General features: G+C 40.0%; 1 protein-coding gene and 1 long non-coding RNA gene across 6 annotated transcripts in view; both read right to left on the bottom strand.

Moving 5' to 3' along the window:
• Nucleotides 1-4,880, bottom strand: part of LOC123758957 (uncharacterized) — a 229,407-nt gene extending 224,527 nt beyond the window's left edge. For 2 of the 4 annotated variants that reach the window (XR_011230086.1, XR_011230087.1), the window contains exon 1: nucleotides 4,393-4,680. This is a non-coding gene — a long non-coding RNA (uncharacterized lncRNA). Of the gene's footprint in view, nucleotides 1-4,392 lie in introns of all 4 variants that reach the window. The other 2 variants (XR_011230090.1, XR_011230089.1) reach the window with 2 other exon arrangements.
• Nucleotides 4,881-5,339: 459 nt separating this feature from the next.
• The window catches only part of LOC123758739 (uncharacterized), a 28,706-nt gene continuing 15,948 nt past the window's right edge, over nucleotides 5,340-18,097 (bottom strand). The window contains exons 4-11 of one of the 2 annotated variants that reach the window (XM_045743369.2): nucleotides 17,409-17,545; nucleotides 16,636-16,845; nucleotides 16,107-16,320; nucleotides 14,033-14,184; nucleotides 13,321-13,560; nucleotides 12,382-12,488; nucleotides 11,294-11,435; nucleotides 5,340-8,443 (exon numbers count right to left, since the gene is read on the bottom strand). In XM_045743369.2, the coding sequence (XP_045599325.2) occupies nucleotides 8,286-8,443; nucleotides 11,294-11,435; nucleotides 12,382-12,488; nucleotides 13,321-13,560; nucleotides 14,033-14,184; nucleotides 16,107-16,320; nucleotides 16,636-16,845; nucleotides 17,409-17,545 (1,360 nt within the window). In that variant the 3' untranslated portion in view covers nucleotides 5,340-8,285. The remainder of the gene's footprint in view (nucleotides 8,444-11,293; nucleotides 11,436-12,381; nucleotides 12,489-13,320; nucleotides 13,561-14,032; nucleotides 14,185-16,106; nucleotides 16,321-16,635; nucleotides 16,846-17,408; nucleotides 17,546-18,097) is intronic. The other variant, XM_069334555.1, reaches the window with a different exon arrangement.

The following is an 18,097-nucleotide window of genomic DNA, read 5'->3' as shown; positions in this document are numbered from 1 at the left end:
GGCAAGAGCGGGAGGGCGAGTGTGTACAGCGCCGCCAAGTGACAGGTTGGAAAAATAACCCGAATCTCGTTTTCATTATTCTTAGTGTCAAGTAGATTCTGATGCTATATAAGATGATCTAAGCCTTCACCGTTGCTTTACTCCACTGATTATAATCCCTTATTATGTTGCTCTGCCATTCCTTTTCTCAAGTATTTTCAATCTCCTCAAATGACATGGTTGAGCTTCGTTAAATGATATATATATATATATATATATATATATATATATATATATATATATATATATATATATATATATATATATATATATATATATATATATATATATATATATATATATATATACTACTTAAACTCTATTATATGTGTGTGTAAATCACGAAGAAATTAACGTGATGAATAAGGTGAAATTGTATAACCACGAAGATACATTGAAACAAGAAATTACTTAAGCACTTTCGTGTTAATCAGCGCATCTTCACACTTCTAAAGATGTGTTGCTTCAACAGGAGAGTAATGCTTAAGTAATTTCTTGCCTGGCTTTAGCTTCGGTGTTATACAGTATATTTATAAACCGACAGTCATGTGTTGTAAATATTGTCCAGAGTTAATATATTACTCGTTAAAACGTGCATCTCTTTGTTGACTCGGTCGGTGTTGGGGTGTTCTCGCACCTGAGTCATAGTTCTGGGGGGCACTGTATAGCAGGTGTGTGTTGTGGGCAGGTGTGGGGGTGTGGATTGTGGGGTGTGTGGGCAGGTGTGGGTTGTGGGATTGGGTTGGCGGAGCTGGGCTGGGACTCGTATGACCCTAATTAAGTTAAATAACTGTATTTATTTGTATTTACTCATATATACAAGAATTCTTACAATCTTGCACAGCCACCACCATAGCGTTTCGAACAAGTCCTTAAAACTTGCATAAAACAGAATACACTCCCGTATTTGACCGAACAAAAGCAAGATACACCGGCCCCCCCCCATCCCCCTCCCCAGCAGATAGGTATGGGGGTCAAAAAAAAAAAAAATGGGAGTATAATATATGCAGGAGACGGCCGGGCCAGACGCTGAGGTGGGAGTGCTGACTCCTCCAAGACGTTGGTGGACCACCTCAGGAATGTGGCTGGCGTCTCCCTTATTCTCCTACACCAGTCAGCTAATATACGTTCCTTCTCCTCTTTCTTGGTTATTTTGGTAAAAAGACACATATATATTTAAATATCTACGATTATTTTCCTATATACGAGTTTTAATGTTCTAAAAATATAATAGTTTTTTGTATTATGGGGGGGACTCTACTAAATTATCAAAGAAAACTGAAGTTACTGTGGATTTGAGAAAACTGATTATAGGGTAACTCATCTAGATTTCACGTCCGTATCGTATTATTGCTGATTTTGGTCCTCTTAGCCAAGGAGTAGGCGTAGATTTTGCTACCAGCCAATGTCAAGACATAGCTAGTCCTTCTAGTCAAGATTAAGTCATGATTACACCTTCAAGTTAGATACGAGACATGGTAAAATAAAATAAATACAACAAAAAAACCTTCAACGAGTCATTCCAAATTATACATAGTCAAGCATATTATACCAAAACCCGAGATCATCCTCGAAACAGAGATGCGGCTTCACAGTGCATTAGAAAAATGTATCAGCTAACGCCTCTGTGCTCAAGTGACACCCTAGGGGAGGCTTGAAGGCTCAATTGGATACCAGATAAAAAAAACACAGTTGCGTACACAAACGTTAGATACTTGGCTAGGATAACTGGTAGCACATCATTCTGAATTTACCTGAATTTACTTGTGGGCCACTGCCTCTTTTGTGGGCTCGACAAGAACAGGTAGCCGGCGGCTTGTCAAAGCTCTCCCCCCCCCCATTTATCCTGATGATTTTATTGAGCTGGATTTTGAAATTCAGCAGTGTTTTGGCATTTACGGCGTCGACGGGTAGGCTTTTCCAAGTCCTTAAAACATTTTTCTCATTCACTTATGTAATAACGTAAATTGTGTGAATAGTTCTGCTGGCAAGAGTTTACATTTAGTCACGCCTACATCAGCAGGTTGTACAAACTCCTGTAGGTATTTGTAGCCTAGCAGTGATAACATCTAGAAGTCTGCTGACCTTATTGGATGATCCATAGATGTATGGTTCTTCCTGCATAATAGAATAATGATAACCATACGCACAATTCACAAAGGTAGATCTTATGCGGTTATTAGCAATTTTGATGTGGTTAACTTAATTCTCGATAGATGTTACCAGTTTTTTTTTCGTTTGGCCAGAGAGAAAGTAGCATTGTTCATCTTATTGTTTAGCCAATCACATTACCGGTTCAGCTGGAGAAGTGACAAATCGCATATGTTTGTCCGGAGACTAGCAACTATGGTAGTCTCAATTAAAGTGTCTGAACACCGGCGATGCATAACTATATCTTGGCTCATGCGTTAGCTATTTTCCTTGAAATGTGGTCACAATAATGTTTATATTTGTGTTAATCAAATGGTCCATAAAACGTTAAGTATTATTAACGAATATGTAATCAACATCAATATTTGTTATATTTCAACTACCATCGATCAGGCATCACCTAATTATGTCGTACTTTCTTATAAAACGAGTTTATTTCGAATTAAAATAATTGTTTCAAGTTCTACAGTCAGCACCAACATTGTAGTAAACAAATGTTATATTTTTTTCTTTACCTACATAAGTCCAAGAGATATTGCGTGACTTCATTGGCTGTAATTGAAGGGACGCCAAGAAAACCTTCATCAAAACGTGTTTTGCTTTCTGATAAGTTATATTCCCTATGATGGATTCATAATAACTGTCCTAACTCTGTCGTCCTGGTGGCATATAAAACTTTAAGCATTATTTACAGATCTCTGTTAATTACTGAATTTATGGGAGTATGATGTATGGGCTAGACAGGTAACTGTCCTGTACACTATAATAATATATTATTATATATTTGTAATATACAAATACTATTTTTCGCTTAAATTAGAGATATCTTATTAGTAAAGGTTTTAAGTTGTAGCTTGAGTTTCTACCTCTGTTGAGACATAAACCATTTATAGTTAACATATCTAGGACATAAAGTTAATGACAAATATTATAAATTTAAAGATTATGAGATGATGCCAAACTTTACAACGTCTCTTATGGCTTTTATGTACCTATTAATTAACTACTGTAACATGTTGTAATGTATACTGCATGATATAAATAACAATGATTATTATTAGTATTAGCATTATTATTACCAGCACTGCATCATCCTTATTAAATTGGAAATTCAGGTTTTCTAATGCTTATAATATTGTCAAGGTATAAGAATAATTGGCAAATGTTGGATCTACAAAACATTAGTTACTTAAACTGCAGTAACGTACTTTATATAACTTACTGAAAGAATTATACCACATTAAAAACTGCACTGTACCCCAGTGCATTGGTCCAGGTGAGGTTAGGTAAGGTTTTAGTCTTTATTACTTAGTGTTTTATATTTTCCACAAATATGGGTAAGCAATTTCAAACTATAAACAGTTTATTAATTCGGCAAATATTTAAAAAAAAAACTTAGGCAAGACGTTTTCATATTCAAATTTATTGGCCTAGTTTTCAGTATTTAATTTGCCATGAATAATTTAATATGTAGGTCTTTTAATCACTAAAATAATTTACAACTTTAAATATGGGTGAAAACTTTACATTAGCAAAAAAATTTAGCGTGTCTAAAAAGCACATTGAATACTGGCTTTCCTTAGTTTAAATGAACAGCAGTTAATATTGACTTGTTAAGCATATATATAACAACTTGCTCTGCTAATTATTATTTGTCTTTTCATGAAATGGAAATTTAATACGAGTTACAGATACACAGCATATATTGCTGACAGGACGGGATCCGACCGGGACCCGCCCACGAAGGTACTGTGTTTTGGGTCCTGTGCAGTTGTGTGGTCTAACACTTGACTTATGTATGGTTTACGCAAAGCTACGAGTGCTCTGGAGGTGTCGTGGCGTAGTGGTGTTCTTGGGAGAATTAGCGTTCGTAAACAGCTTTCTGAATCAAGATGCGCCAAGAAGGGTTTAAGATTCGTAAGTACTTAAGTCACTGCTTCGTGAATCCGGCCCCACCGATCTCACAATGTCTTGCTCTCAGCTACAGCTTCTTCACTCAAAATGCTTGTTACTACTCTAACTTACTGAGGATATATATAGTTACTGTGTGTCCATTCCCATCTCTCGTTATATAAAAAAAAAAGTTTAGAAACCAATGTCTCCAATTCTTCTCCCAAAACATACTCTAACTATATTACTTGCGTTGGAGCAGAAGGCCCTATCCATATAGCTCAATTGGGAATATCACAACTTCTTTCTTACCTACAGAGTTCCTCTTCAAGTTCTCCTGCGAAATTAAGAATTCGATGTTTCAACCACCGTCTCTTCGTCCTCCATGTGGGGCCTAGTGCTTCTTCTATCCACAACTTCCTTGCTGGATGTTCTCCTATCTCACATCCTTAACCAGTTCCTTACACACTCACAGGCTTCAGGTGAGGTCAATGACTCGTGCAATTATTGAACTCGAGCACAATTTACTAAAGACACTCCGCGCCTCATCCTCCCTTGACAAGAGCACATCCCACACTGACACCAGCACACCTCAGGTAACAAGTCTCCCTTATTTCCCTGTTACATTATGAAGATGGTATTGTATTCTGCTTTAGTGTGGTAACTCATACCAGTAATTCACTGTTAAACATTTTCTTGGCATCAAAACAGGAATACTGGGTAACTTTTGTTTTAGAATTCTATAACTTCTTTCAGATCTTGCATTGTAGCTACACATCTCGGTACCATCACCTTTCTAAATACAAATTGAGTCTGACTTTCTTTTGAATTCTGACGAACATAATTACGAAGACTTATGATGATGGATGCAATGTTCTGTTCGTCATTGTTCTGCAGTTCTCAGAGTATGATGAACAGTACATGTTGTTGTTAAAGATTTCCGTGCTACTTGGAACAAACAGTTCCAAGTAGCACGGGCTATGGTGAGCCCGTAGGTACAGTACAAGTTTAGGATACTGTTTGGTAAGAAATTATAACACATTAGGTTATTGTGCGCAATAAGACTGATTGACAGTCATGACTGTACTCTACTTTTCTGTACTTTTATGTTTTCACAGACAAGCTGTTTGAGAGGCTCCACAAGCCTAAAACAACTTGTGAATTTCATATAAATATCCTCTGAAAGTTTTACAAAATTGAACATACATTTCACTAATGCTTTGAACCTAATACATAAAACAAAGGTAATAAAAACCACGTTAAAACAAAATTTACCTTTTATTATCATCATGCATTTTGTGATAAACTTATTCATGGCTATAAGCAATTTACGTAAGAGTTTTCTCTCCTCGAGTTGACAGTGAAGATTACCGTAGTGTCTGCAGAAGTGCGAAGATACGATGTCCTTGGTCTGGGCCAGGCTTCAACAAGCAGTTTAATTTATAGTTATAATATATAGTAGTTAGTTAGCTACTTGCGAACCTGAACACCTTTTCTCAATTTGTGATGACTTTGCTTACATTTATCAAAAAGAGTTTACGAGCACCGAAACTTCCCATTCAAATATTATTGTTATAAATAGCCTCATACAGTGCTTCAGAGCTCATAAATTATTTAATAATTGTATAAAAAAAATGCCAAAGATTGAGAAAAGATGTACAGGTTAATGAGTGGATGTGTAAATGATCGTTGAATCCTGCCATTAATCGGTCATCAACACTGACCGGTATCTCAGTTTATACAATTTGTATTCAGGCACAATAACAACAATACTCAAAATATACAAAAATTAAAAATTTATTTTCTCATTCGGTTTACATAAAGAATAGAATGAATTTCACTGGAGGGGAACCAAAAAAAAAAAACACATTTTAAAAGTACTCTTGTTAATTCATACAAAAAATGAAAAACTGTTTAATGTTGGATTATTACCAACACATATGGATACTAGCCAACTTATCCAACTCTTGAATTGAATCCAACTTATCCAATTGATGTACTGTACATCGCAAACGGTCAGTTGTTAGCCAGGGATTTCTCAATAAGCCATTAGGCTTCCTGTACCCAATGGGAACCTAAAGCTAGCCTAGTGTGTGACTTGACGTCCCGCGCGGTGACCAAAAAGTGTCTTTGCACAACAGCCATTTCTTACATTACACCAAGCGTCCAGTTTTTGTATCACATATAAGCGTATGAATCTATCTTAACCTATCGAGGCCTTAAATCTATCTACTTAACCTATCGAGGCCAATATTCAATTGTCCTCTATATCTTACATTTCCATTGTATTTATTTCCAGTAAATACCATTCAATCTATACACTTTTTTTTGTTATCTCGAGTGTAGAAATATAGGTGCATTTAGTGTGGTGAAAAGTTAGTATTGTGAAACTCTTTGTGGTATGGTTAATGGGCTATTTACATTTGTATTAGGAACTAAACTGAGAACCTTTGGTCACTGACTAGCCACATTTTATGTACACAAATAGCAGTCACGAGACCTGAAAATGTTGTGCAATTAACCTACAATTCGGTATTAAAATCGAGACTATGATATAGAATCAAGGGGGGTTGCTGCTCTGAGGCTCCTCGTCGAATCCAGTGAGCCTTACCTAAGAGGAAAATGACTACACGGGAAGTAACGATGTAATTACAGTCCTGTAGCATAAGACCCAGTAACACAGTATAAATGTTATAGTAACGTGTTACTGTACTCAATAAAGTTGTGTAAATTTGGTTACAATGTCCTGGTACAGGGGTACTGCAACTTGGTACACAGCATGTAATGTCATTTATTATCATACATAACACAGACACCAGCAATCTGTCACACACTGCATTATAATGTGGCATAGTAACTAGTGATATTATATCATTATACCATAACATTGGTTACAATCACACAGTATAAATCCCAGTAATGTTGTATGATACTACTCATTATAATCACGAGGCAGAAAACATAATACTGTATATATAATGGGTTGTATAAGAGGAAGAAAGGTGGGAACACAGAGCTCCTTTCCCCTCCCCTTTCTCAACCATCCCAAATTACACAAGAGATCATATTGGCTTTAAAAGCACTTGAGAAAATGTTCGATGTCTGAGTATATGCGAGATCACGTAAACAATTATCAAGAAGCTAAAATATAATAGTATAATACTGCTTCTAGAGAGAAAGATTCCAAATGACCCCTCAAACTGGCCTACCAAAGCCTGTGTGGCCAGACAATCGATGCCCAACTGAAAAATAGAACTTGACATGCATCTTTACACACTTTGATAGACAAGACGTAACCATTTTTTTTTTTAAACAGAGAGCATTTAAAACAATACGCACAGTAAATATAAACGGGGTCATAATCTCTAAGTTCTCTGGGGGAAAATATTCTCCAGTCATTACTCTTAATTAGTCAAACTTTGTGGGAATTTCTACGATTTTATTTTATTTTTTGGATTAGATGACATACATACTTCCTTCCACATCTCTGTTAATTGACGTTTTCACAACTCACTGACTCTCTCTCTGCTTGGCTTACTATTACAGTAACGTTATTTAACAATCAAATGTACAGTATTTTGTATATGGCTTCGACTAAGGATAATACTGAAGACTTTTGGAAGAACTGGCACTTATCGACAGATTCTTATAAGATTCTATAACTTAGCATTTGGCCATTGAAATATAACAAAATTGTAAATACTGCATGGTGGAAAAATAGCTTTGATGAAAGAAAACAATTTCAAACTTAATACATTTAAGCATTTATACTGACTGTATATTTTAAGATAAAAATCCCTTTCTTCAACCCACCCCCCCTACCCCACACCCTTGACCAAAAATGCCCAATCATTCTCACATAAACACACACATTAAAATGAGTTTTAAAATATACCTAGAAAAAGATCAAGGCAACTGTGGGGACCTTCAACAAGCCACCGGCTTCCTGTCTTCATTGAGGCCACTACAATTAGTGGCCCTCAGATAAATCAGGTAAATTTCAAGCACAGTAACGTACATATGGAACCATACAGAGATGCACTTACTCAAAGGCCACGAGGCTTGTGTAATGCATCAATAAACAACACTAACAGAGGACTTCTTAATATTTAGACAATGAAAATACTAAAATCACAGCCAACCTGAGTGAAACGGTACAAAAATAGTGATAATTTATACAAATTAAGTCTTGGTGAAGATATCGTTCAAGTCCATGCAAGGGTTGCTAGTAGGAGGAGCATGATGACATCAGAGATGACACAAGGGGAAGGGGCATTGCTGAAGAACCTGAAGACAGTGATCATGTCGTCCTTGGGTTGCCACGGATTTTTGCCATCATCGTAGAACATGGGGCACTGGTCGTCTGAAAATAATAAAGGTATATTTTTTGTTTACAAACACGACAATTGGAGTCCCTTTCCTTACCCTACAACCTATTTGAGCTGGTGATCTTGATTCCAAATATTCAGCGGTTAATAATATAAATAATTCCACGTTTTCAGCATGGTGAAACAGGAGCCAAGGTCCTGTAGCTCTCACATGGAAAGAGTAGCTGGAAAGAGCATAGCTTTCAGACAACTGGAAAACAGTTCATGCTGTGCAACATTACAAGGGAGATAAGTTAGTGGACTGTAGAGGAAGATATTGGAGAAAGCAAGAGGAGGAAATGAAACCCCTCAAGCTACAAGCCTGTGTCCCTTCACATGTATACCATGTAAGGTAATGAAAAAGATGGCAAGGAAGGAAATTTAAAAACTACTGGAGAGAATGGCTTTTGTAACAAAATACCAGCATGGGTTCAGATAGGTTATAATTCTGCCCCAAAACCTAATAGATTTCCATGACAGAATTAAGAGATAGCAGATAGTACAAAGAAGGGTGGGGCGATTCCTTATTGAATGCCAAGAGGCCTTAGGCACTGTCTCAAAGAATATTAGGTTACAAAGAAGAAAGGAGCTGGGGTGTCAGGAAAAGTGAATCAATGACTACAGGAGGACCTGAGAAATAGACAGCAAAAAGTCAGTGAGTCAAGCATTTGAGCCTCAAGGTTAATAATTTTAATTACATGGCATGCCTTAACTTATCTCAGTTGAACACCAGTCAGAAAACTTTATTGTAAATCACTTTAAAAGGTCCATCTTCACTTACACAGATTTAAAGATCACCAAACCTCAATAGAGGACATAAATGCTTTCATATATGTTAAAAACATTACAAAATCTATTATCTGCCAAAGTCATAACTACCAAGGTAGTACTTCAGCTCAAACAACAGCTGGGGAAATATACAGGTAACATCAACAGCACATGCCAAGTTAAGAAAAGAAAACCGACTTCAGTAATTTGAACAAGTATTTGTTCAGAATTCTACACCATATACAGTATACTCGATCACTTCTTGAGTACACATTGGGGAGTGTTCACCTCGTCAAGTATGTGATGAAACTGGAGGAAGCTCAGTGGTGTGTTACTTGACTGATCCCAGCACTGAGAGGCATGAACCACTGTGGTAGGTGAGAGGAACTGATCCTCACCTTGCTGAATGAGAGGGAAAAAGTGGAGGATATGACCATAATAGTAAAGCCCATACATTATCCAAGCAAAGTTTGTGGCGGGTCCCAGAAGATGAAGCTCAATTCCCATCAGTACAGTTAAGCAAACCTCTTCCCACCACTTTTATTTCCCTCCCTCATAAAATAACAAATGACCTTGCTTTCAAAGACAACAATAAAAACATTGAAACCTGTAGGAAAGACAAATACCTCTGAAAAAACATCAACAGTTGAAATTGTAAACAGCTTACTTATTGGTTTAAAGAACAACAAACTGCTAAAAACACTGGTTCGAATATTGTTACCAATGTTAAATATGCTTGACTATTGTACATGATGTAGGTTAGATCCCTAGTTGATTACCATGCCTTGTATTTGATCACTTCCTCACAAGGAAGTGAGGAAGTTTGTTTCTTTGAACAAACTAAAAGTAATGCAGAATGACTTTCTGCATTCAAATCATGACATAACTAGTTGAGTAAATTTGTATTTAATTTCAGTGGGTTGTGATAGTAAACTGTATGGTGGTTAAGTGATATATTTGCAAAGTCACTAACAGTCAATTGGATTTTGGCCAGTCTCCTAAATGGAATGTATCTGTCGCTGATACCCCCAGCTTGTCTGCACCCCACCACGGAAGTATCACACACACCCATCATCAAAAATGGAAATGAGAATCTCTCTCTCTCTCTCTCTATTAAAACTAGTCACACCTGAAATGACTGCCTTCACTATAAACAAAAACTTAGGGTCTCTCGACCAGTAGGTTTACACTGGTGGTTCAGTCCAACCATCAAGAGGACGCATGGCACAAGCTCGCAGGTTTTATAGCAGCAATGTTGCCACACAGACTATCACTGGTAGGTTAAACTGACTCAAACCCTACACTAACAAAACTAGCTGTGCTACAACTAGCTACCAGTACACTAAAAATACAGAACAAGAAGTAATTTTCTCTTCAAGCACTTTAAAACCTCTCCTGCTAGATATTTAGCAAGAATTTCATAATACTGTAGTGTAGTAATCATACATAACCCGATTACTACATAGAACACCTTACAATCTTTTTTATAAAGATGCCATTTCCCACAAATCTAAACACTGACGATAGAGGTATAGAACCTAACACAGCTTGCAACAAAGAGGAAACCTGCACTAGACCTCAATACCTCCATCTCTGCTGTCAAAATTATATGGCTCCAAACATTCAGGTCTGTTAAGAGAGAAATCCCTAATATTCCAAGGACAAAAAGCACCTGTTTGACTATGATCTGTTCAGATCTGATGTTCATATAGAAGGGCAGCACAAAATGTTCGCCAGTGTGAGAGTAATGACCAGGATCAGGTTGGGGTTACCATACCTTGTGGCAGATGGCTGCGAGTGACCATCTCTCAAATCTGAGCACTCCATATTTTTTATTTGTGTTTGGTAAACTCCATGTTAAACTCTGTGAACAGGAACTGGGTCATGATCCCCATTACAGTATTGAATATCCAATCACAATACCCCTTAGATCTGCTGGTATGAGGTGCTTTGAGCTTTACAAGTACTTAATCCACTCTTATGTTCTTGAGAATAACCTCACAATCCATCCAAAATGTGTCAGTTGTGACTTCAACGGTTGAGAGTAGAATACGGGGAGGACAAACACGGAGACTCACAGAGGCGCTCGCTGAGAGTGAGGTTGAGGGCCACAGCGGCGCTCTCCTCGTAGGTGTGGGAGAGGAAGGTCTGATGGAGCCCACAGGCCGCCCCCACCGACTGTGACACCAACACCTGGCTCAGTCCCACTCGCTGGTACACCTGAAACATGGCAGCCTTGTTAGCCTCAGTATCTTTCCCCATAACCCTTGCTGCTACAACTACCATCATAATTACATAATACAACAAATACTACAACAGCCCTCAGTACTACAATTGTAGCATTCAGTAGACATTGCACCATGAGCTACCACTTCCCAGGAGTTGTAAACCATACACTGCAGAGGGTTATAATTTCATAATTGGGGTTATAATTCACAACAGTTCAGGAGTAATAATTCATATTTGATAATTCATTTAATTTTTCTGCATGATCAAATCTCCTGGATAATTTTATTCTGTGGCCAACGCCAGAGGAAGTAAGGCGTCGGGGCAACAGACAACTATTATAGTAATTAAATCTGGCGTAGTACTCCAACACGTCATATGACGTGATGCGCAATTTATAGCAAGTTACTCAACACATTATATGACCTGTTGTGCAGTTTAAGGGTTAATACTTATACCACTATTTTATTTCTAAAACAGCTGCCGCTATTATTGCTATTGAAACTACCAATATTATTACTGCTACTACGGCTGCTATCGTAACTATTAGTGCTTACATAAAATCTGTAGTAATGGTGGTTATGGCATATGTGACTAACACTAACCTGTCACTTACCCATCACTTGAATCTGTCACTCACCCAGCACTTGCCTCCATTACTCACCCAGCACTTGTACTTATGTTGACCAGACCACACACTAGAAGGTGAAGGGACGACGACGTTTCGGTCCGTCCTGGACCATTCTCAAGTCGATTGTATCAATATGCATCAATCGACTTGAGAATGGTCCAGGACGAAGCGAAACGTCGTCGTCCCTTCACCTTCTAGTGTGTGGTCTGGTCAACATACTTTAGCCACGTTATTGTGACTCATCGCCTGCTTGTACTTATCACTCACCAATCACCCATCACTGATCCAGCACCTGCACCCATGACTCACCCAGCACCTGAACCTGGAGACGGAGTCGGAGGGGTCGTAGGTGACGAGGTAAGACAATAGGTTCTCCTGCCAGTACCCCACACACTGCAGGCGGTAATCAGTCACACCTGAGACCAGGACACATGTTAATTCATGATGAATATGTATCTTCCAAATTATATAATATGCATTTATTTACGTAACTTATACAAGATGTATACCGGCTGCTATTATAATAAATTGCGTAAACAAATACACCTGTTAATTCATAATAATTCAATGTGTCAGGGGACAGGCAGCCAGAGTGTATATATATGTATATACGTTAGCCTTATATCGAGATCCTCCCCCCCCTTCAGGATGAAACCCCACGACAATCTGACAAACTCCTGGGTACTATTTACTGCTAGGTGAACAGGTGCATTAGTGACCATGCAACTATGGTACTAAGTGAACATGCAAATCATTTCTGCAACCCGTCCTCGACTCAAGTCCATTGCATCCAGCGGTCGACCCCACAGACGCATTCATAATTTTTAACATGTTGTTCATTCAAAACAGGAATTTTCTCATATATAAATTAATATTATATTAACATATTGTGCATATATAGGCATAGATTAAGTTAGATGTTTAGAAGGGCAGCCAATTAATCGTCAATAATTCTGTTGGCGATTATTTGCAGTACGTGGGTGAAGCATTTACAGCGTTGTGGCTCTAACAAAATTCGTCAGTGAAGCACTTGTTCCGGAAGTGTTCGAACGAAATCAGTTGCGAGTCGTGTGTAAACCGTTGTTCATTTTCAACAGGGGGTTTGGCGGGTACATGGAATCACTTTTGGGTCTTTGTTTGGAGGACGGGCTGATTTCTGTCCGGCCAGGGATTCGAACCCGAATTCGCGATTGTGAGTTTGAATATATTCATAACGATGAGAGATTATTTTTTCCCGTCTACACTTACTGTTAAAATCGACAGGATGTCCGTCCTTGTTGAGAGAGAGACAGAGGTCCGTATCAATGACAATCCACTTACGGTCCTCGGAACATATGGACATGACAGAAACCCGTACGTGACAGGGGTAGGTGTCGAGGGGAGAGGAGGTGATGCCCCCGAGCACTCTGGGCACGAGGGGCGACGGGCCTCGCTGCGCGAAGTAGAAGCGACCGCCAATTGGACAGGAGACTGGATCAGGGGACTCCGCTGTCAGGGAGAGATGCTCACTGTAAAAGGTTTGTCTGTCTTGGCATAAGTGATTACATCAGCGTCAGGATGGTGTGTGTGTGTGTGGAAGGGATGTCTCGAGAGGGATCTCGCAGAATGGAAGGGGTGGAGATGGAAGGGAAGTTGATGAGTGATGGGAGGACAGCACGTTGAGGATTAATGGAAAGTGATGAGTAACTGACAAACAAATTAGTATATCACACTCTCCTGTCGTGTGACGCTTGCTACCACTACACCCGTACTCTTCCCTATTTAATCTCACTCAAGCTACTCATACTACTACAACATGCCCATTACACTACACTTAATTAAACCCAATCTACTCCCACACTATATTACTACTATCCCCCCCACACAACCCATCATCTCCCCACCCACACCTCTCCTCACCCCACCACACCCACACCTCTCCCACCACACTCCACACCCACACCTCACCCTCCACACCCACCTATGAGAGTGTCGTACTTCCACTCCCTGGTGCTCCTGAAGTTGGCGTAGTCACACACCTGGAAGCTCCTGTAGATGAGGGGCCAAGTGAGGCGGTACCTGACGATGTTGTGGTGGCGAGGGACCAGCTCCCAGCACACGTACTCCGTCTGGCTGCCTCCCCCACAGTGTGGTAACAGCGCCCCCCACAGGGGAAGAAACAGGACAGAAACATGGATTAGAGATTCATGGATGTAACTTGTCGGTTTGGGATGCATGATGGATAACGGTGACCTTGGGACCTTTTATATTATATATATATATATTATATATATATATATATATATATATATATATATATATATATATATATATATATATATATTTATATATATATATATTATATATATATATATATATATTATATATATATATATATATATATATATATATATATATATATTATATATATATATATATATATTTATATATATATATTTAAGAGATGATTAGCATTGCTACAATCTATATATTGGGTTCCAAACGTTATGGCTCTTACGAACTGGGGTTTATCTAAACGTACATATTTAACGTTGTACGCAAAGTTTTTGACAACAAATAATTGTTCTTGTCAATGTACACAGTTCACACACACACTCTTCCTTTCCGCTGGCCTTCCATTTTTCTCCCCGCCTGTTTTCCACACCCTCCAAACTCTCCACCCCTCTTCCCCTGTTCTATACGCCCGTCCTCTTACCCTCCATATCCCTGCCCCTGTCCCCTACCCTCCATACGCCTCCCTTCGACTCCCTCCACACCCACCTCCAGCCCTGCTTGTACAAGCATCTTAATCACCCTCTGTACTTACCTGTGAGGGACTACGAGGCACTGCGTTGTAGCTCTTGGTCCCCCGCCTACCAGCCTTGTTATGCTCGTTGCGTCACAGCCTCAATATTCTAACAATATATTTGTCGAACCTTTCGTTAAAGCTGAGAGCGGAGGTGGCTTCCACAACTTCTTCTTTAAGTTCATTTCACGTCTTGACCGGCCGTATAGGGTACGAGTACTTCCTTACATTCCTTCCACTCATTTGTTATTCCAGCATCCACTTGTGTCCTCTTGTCCTACTTTCTCTCTCACAATAAAGAGTCTGTCCTTGTCCACCTTGTCTATTTCCCTCAGTATCTTGTACGTTGTCATCATATCTCATCTATTTCTTCTGTCCTCCAAGGTCGTAAGATCCAGTTCCTTCAGCCTATCCTCATACCTTAACCCTCTAAGCTCTGGCACTAATATAGTAGCAAACCTCAGAATTTGTTCTATTCTAGTTTAATATTTCATTCACCAAAAGCTGTAGTTAAGTTGTCAATAACACTAGTTTCTATAGCAGCTATCTTACTTTCAAGGTAGGAGACATAAATATATATACACATGTAACTGAAAACTCATACCCCAGAAGTGACTCGAACCCATACTGCCAGGAGCACTTTGCAACTGGTGTACAGGGCACCTAATCCACTCGACCATCACGACCGCACAATCCAGTTGCATGTATGCCTGGGGACCAGTCAGGCTTGTTCGCATATATACATGTGTATGTGTGACAGTGTCAGACCACAGAGAAGAATTGAAACAGGAATTTCCTTCAGTACTTTCGCATTTTAATAATACATCTTCAGAAGGAATGAAGATGTATTATTCCTTCTGAAGATCAGAGGAGAGGAGTTTCAGAAGACTATGTTCCATTTATGTATGTAGGTTAATCATTTTAAAAACACTACAATCACATGTGGTTGGTTGTTCAACAAGTCACTGAACTATATGTTTACAAGATCTCTAACCCTTTCTATAGAGGACAGAAGAAAATGTATATATTCTGATTAGCATTGTAAATCTGTGGCGACGTCTGTGGTAGAAAATAATAATAAAAAAAACTACTTTTACCCTTCATACTCTTCCCTATCATCCATACCCTTCACACCCCCATACCCTCCACCACCCCCATGCCCTCCACACCCCCCATGCACTCCACCACCCCCATACCCTCCACCCCCTCCATGCCCTTCACCCCCCCCCTATACCCTACAGACACTTACCACCCCTCCACACTGAGCTTGGCCATCAGGTAGCGGTCGCCCCGCTGCTGGAGACACACGTAGGAGGAGGTCTTGGCGGAGTAGCCCCTCCAGATGGTCTCCTGGATGTGGGTGGCGTTGATGACCACCTGCGGCTCCCCTGCCCCCGTCGACTCCCACCTGCCCGTCAGGTTGCTGGGCAGGAAGCAGCCGGGGCTCACGTCCTCGTGCTTGACTGCCGGAGACGACACGCGGTAAGGCTACACGTAATTAAAGGCAAGATTACAGCTTTGCTCCACTTTTTGTTACTCAGGTTTTGTTACTTTATGACACAGGATTTTTAGTTCTTTGAATTGGTGCAACTTTTGTAAGATTGCAATGATGTAAAATATACTTTAGCCTATCTTTTTTCTTCTCCCTCTATGCCCTCTTCTATCCCTTCCTCTCTCTCTCTCTCTCTCTCTCTCTCTCTCTCTCTCTCTCTCTCTCTCTCTCTCTCTCTCTCTCTCTCTTTCCTATCCCTTCGTGCCCACCCGTCTACCTGTCTCACCGTAGGAGAGGCGGAACCTGACGGGGCTGTTCTCTGGGGTCTTGAGCGGGGCGCACTCCGGCGTGAGGGAGTGGCCCATGTACAGGTCGTCCTCCCGGCTCCTCACGAAGCACCGGTACATCTCCTCCTTCCGCGACTCCTTCGTGTTCACTACCGCGAAGTAGTGGTTCTTCCCCACGTACCAGTCCCCCAGGCACGAGAACACCACGGCTGGGGAAGGGCCATATGATTAGGGGAGGGGGTGAAGGTTGTGGGAGGGGGGTGAAGGTTGGGGAAGGAGATGCTGAAGGTTATGGGAGGAGGGGTCAAGGGGCGGGAAAGATAATTTTGTTAAATAAAAATAAAAGTACAATATGAAGAATCACAAAATACATTCTTCAGGCTGGCCAGGGCATCAGGCTACAGCGTGGGTGAACGCTGATAGTATGTTAACCCCTACACTGCTCAAACGGCTATCTGCAATATCCTGTGGTCAAACCACTGTTTGCGATATCCTTCTTTGCTCTAACCGCTATCTGTGCTCAAACCGCTATGTCTGATATCCTGCTGTGCTCACACATCTCTAGCCCTACCCCACAGCTCCCCTGGTTAGCACCCCACCCCCACAAACCCCCATTCACCCCCAGTGTTTCCCTTATTAAACAAACCCCCGCCCCCACCCAAGAGCAGAAAGTTATACAAGACTATAGACTGGGGATAGAGCTAGAGCTCACCCCGACGTAAAGACACTTGAGAGGTATAAGTAGTACTTGTGGGGGTATATAAGTACTTACTTGCATCGAAGGAATGCCCAAGGCCCTCACACTTCTTATAATGGACGGAGAAGGTCTGACTGTCAATCAGGAACTGGCTGCCGGGCTGCTGACACGATCGGATGGACGCATCTGGGTGGTTGCACTCCCCGGTGAAGCTGCCAAACCAAATGATGAAGGTCATAGCGGGCATTAGATCACCGGAGCCAGATTCACGAAGCAGTTACACAAGTACTTACGAACCTGTACATCTCTCGTCAATCTTTGGCGGCTTTGTTTACAATTATTAAACAGATAATGAGCTCCGAAGCACCAGGAGGCTGTTTATAACTATAACAACAGTTGACTGGCAAGTTTTCATGCTTGTAAACTGTTTAATAAATGTAACCAAAGCCGTCAAAGATTAAGGAAAGATGTAATGTTCCTCATCTTTCTACAAACTACAATCGTACAGATTGCACACAATCTTGCAGGGCATCACAGCATTGTGATGTCACAGATTAAATTAGAAATAAAGATAAATATTTCACTTTTTTATTTGTGAAAATCGTCCATTAATAGTTGTTTTAGACAGTATTGGAAATGGTGGGGGGGGGGAGGGTATTCTGACATGGTCAGAAGGGTTACATAGGGGCACAAATGGTCGAGAACCATTGCATTACAGAAATGGTATAAATAGGCTAATGGGGTTCGAAAATTATAATAGACGG

Source organism: Procambarus clarkii, chromosome 31, assembly GCF_040958095.1.
Source record: "Procambarus clarkii isolate CNS0578487 chromosome 31, FALCON_Pclarkii_2.0, whole genome shotgun sequence".
In the NCBI taxonomy this organism is placed as follows: domain Eukaryota; kingdom Metazoa; phylum Arthropoda; class Malacostraca; order Decapoda; family Cambaridae; genus Procambarus; species Procambarus clarkii.
Note: the sequence above shows the minus strand (reverse complement) of the source record. Positions and strands in the feature narration are given on the sequence as shown.